The sequence below is a fragment of the Pistacia vera genome, unplaced genomic scaffold (assembly GCF_008641045.1).
Source record: "Pistacia vera cultivar Batoury unplaced genomic scaffold, PisVer_v2 Contig202, whole genome shotgun sequence".
NCBI lineage: Eukaryota > Viridiplantae > Streptophyta > Magnoliopsida > Sapindales > Anacardiaceae > Pistacia > Pistacia vera.
Genome location: NW_022196005.1, coordinates 203,100 through 205,494, shown reverse-complemented (window position 1 = coordinate 205,494; position 2,395 = coordinate 203,100). Strand labels below are relative to the sequence as shown.

At 36.7% G+C, this 2,395-nt stretch overlaps 2 protein-coding genes across 2 annotated transcripts; both read right to left on the bottom strand.

The window, feature by feature from the left end:
• Positions 1 to 495: 495 nt before the first annotated feature.
• LOC116128716 (AAA-ATPase At3g50940-like) lies at positions 496 to 1,270 on the bottom strand. The gene has a single exon (XM_031414468.1). The coding sequence runs from the start codon at positions 1,268 to 1,270 to the stop codon at positions 809 to 811; it is 462 nt and encodes a 153-aa protein (XP_031270328.1). The 3' UTR covers positions 496 to 808.
• A 231-nt stretch (positions 1,271 to 1,501) lies between these two features.
• On the bottom strand, positions 1,502 to 2,122 carry LOC116128715. The gene is made up of 2 exons (XM_031414467.1): positions 2,017 to 2,122; positions 1,502 to 1,929 (listed from the first exon to the last, which is right to left on the bottom strand). Exons 1-2 carry the CDS (start codon positions 2,120 to 2,122, stop codon positions 1,502 to 1,504), a joined length of 534 nt encoding a protein of 177 aa, XP_031270327.1.
• Positions 2,123 to 2,395: the final 273 nt, after the last annotated feature.

Genomic DNA, 2,395 nt, shown 5'->3' with positions numbered 1-2,395 from the left:
ATGATAGACGAAAGGTATTAACATAGCTTCTTTCTTAAAAAACAAAATGAGAGGAACAATTAATCAATGGTTATCTCAACTAGAGAAAATAGTACAAAAATTTCTGATATAAATTGTGTGAGTGAGAGAGAGAGAGAGACTTGGATCAAAGAATTGTTGGCATAACTTGTTTCGCCTTCTCCTCCATTCATGTGAAGAACTTCCTTCAATTCCATGGCTTTATCCAGAGTTTTACTATGACTTTCCCGTAGTCATTCAAAACCAGTTCAATTATTGTACATAGATGTACATGAAACCAAGAATAAGCTGACGTCTTTGCCCGTGAAAGATTTTTTGAACTGATATATGGTAGTTACAGATTTTTTTTTTTTTATATATTATGGACAAAATTGCACTGTCGCTGCAAGATGAAAATGAGACTGAATATATATACCTTTCATCACATCACGTTTAAAGTAGAGTTAAAAATAAACAATTGACCAGTGGGATAAGCAATTGGTTGAAACGAGTCCTGTGGTATGAGATTTATTTAATTTCGTTCTGAAACAAAATTCCATTACTTTTGTTCTAGGTAATCACCCTGCAGTTTTAGGGAACACAACATGTGCGCAAAGAGCTTTTTATTTGGCCATGACAAGTCTAGAAAATGCAATGCAAATATCCTAGCACAGTACCTAGTGGTTAAATCATTATCATCCATCATAACAATAATATTTCAGGCCAAAGCCTACTACTGTAGCCATAATTTTGTTCAGAAACTACTGTTTCTTGCATACCTCTATATTACACTTTACTCAAGCTACCGTGTTTATTCAATTATTATTGTCCCTTCTCCAACTGCATTTTCCTCGAGTTGTTGCTTACCTTCTTCTTCTATTGCCACCTTTTCAGCTTCGCTCGCTTTATTTTCATCATTTTCTCTCCTCTTATTTTCAAGAAACTCAATAAGGCCTCTGAGCACATTTTCAGCATCCTCATCCTTCATCAGCTGCTCTGCGATGTCTGCTGGAGTCACCTTGGTTTCCACTATCAGTTCTTCAATCTCTATGAAAAGTGGATGCTGTGTGGTGCCAAGGTAATTGGAGGCCAGAATTTTGAATGCAAATGGAGTGCAATAGGACATGTGGACATGCACATCCATACGACCGGGGCGCAACAATGCAGGGTCAAGTTTGTGTTTGTGATTGGTTGTGAACACTATGATCCTCTCATCTCCACAGCTTGACCACAATCCATCTAGGAAATTTAGNTACTCATTGGCTTTTGACATCAATTCAGATTCTCATTGATCAGCCGAGAAACTGGTCTTGATGTATATAGATGACATTATTTTTCATTGCTGATATGACATAGCAGTTTACAGAAAGATTTTTATGTAACGTAAAAGAAAAAAAAGAAAGTAGAGCAATGATTTGATTATGCTAATATATGAGTAACCATTAAATCATAAAGTGTTCTTCTGTTATTCGAAACATATGCTGCCTTGCAATGAAAGCCTCGGTCATCTGTTGAACTCTTCATTGCTCATGTCATCTATAGGGGATGAATTTTTCACCACTTTCTCCTCAGAATTAGTACTTTTCTTGTACTTCTTCGTACCCAATCTCCACAGTTCCCGACAAGATTTATTGCCATTCAGAGACTTGAATTTTTCTGATTGACTTCTTCTAAAAATCTTGGTTTTGCAGGATGTATGTGTGCCCACACTAACTATATTCTCTTGACATTTGCTCTGTTTTTCCCTGTACATGACCTCATACCGATGAGAGTTTTCGGTCTTTTTGCTCTTCTCCACATACTCTTCATAGTAATCATTTCCAGGATTCTTTCTGCTAGAATCATGAGCTAGAAACTTTCCTGATTGCACAAAAAGAATGTCAGCTATTGCGTTTTCGATTATCAAAACAAAGCGTGTGCTAACAAGGACAACTGTTGAGTCATTGAAATATTTACCAGAATTCTTGACAGCAAGTGGGAGTTAAGTGGAAAATCGTAAGACCATGATCAGAAGAACACATATCTCAATTATCCTGAACAAATTTGCCAGCTTCCGAAGATGGAGATGCTTCAGGATTGCATTTGCCTTCTCAACTTTAACGTTATTAATTTCAAAAGAATCCATTTGATACGGTTGTGGGGCAAGAGAATTTTCGACTTCACTCAGGAGAAGAATTGGTTTTGGACCAAAGAGATGGTAGCAGCAGTTTGTTTGAGGAGAAAAGATAGAGATGCTACCGATGATGTAGGTGATAATCTGCTGGAAATGGGACAACCTTTCAGGTGGATATTCAAATATGTTTTGGAGCCAAAGTTATAGCTCATGTTTATTTTGTTAAGTTTGCAGTGGTTGTGGAGCAGATATTTAGCCATTTAAATGTAGATTTTGTGTCTTGTT

Coding starts and splice junctions, on each gene's coding strand:
- LOC116128715 (XM_031414467.1), bottom strand. CDS start 2,122: ATGGATTCTTTTGAAATTAATAACGTTAAAGTTGAGAAGGCAAATGCA. Junction 1,930..2,016: donor GTTCAGGATAATTGAGATAT/GTGTTCTTCTGA, acceptor ATGACTCAACAG/TTGTCCTTGTTAGCACACGC.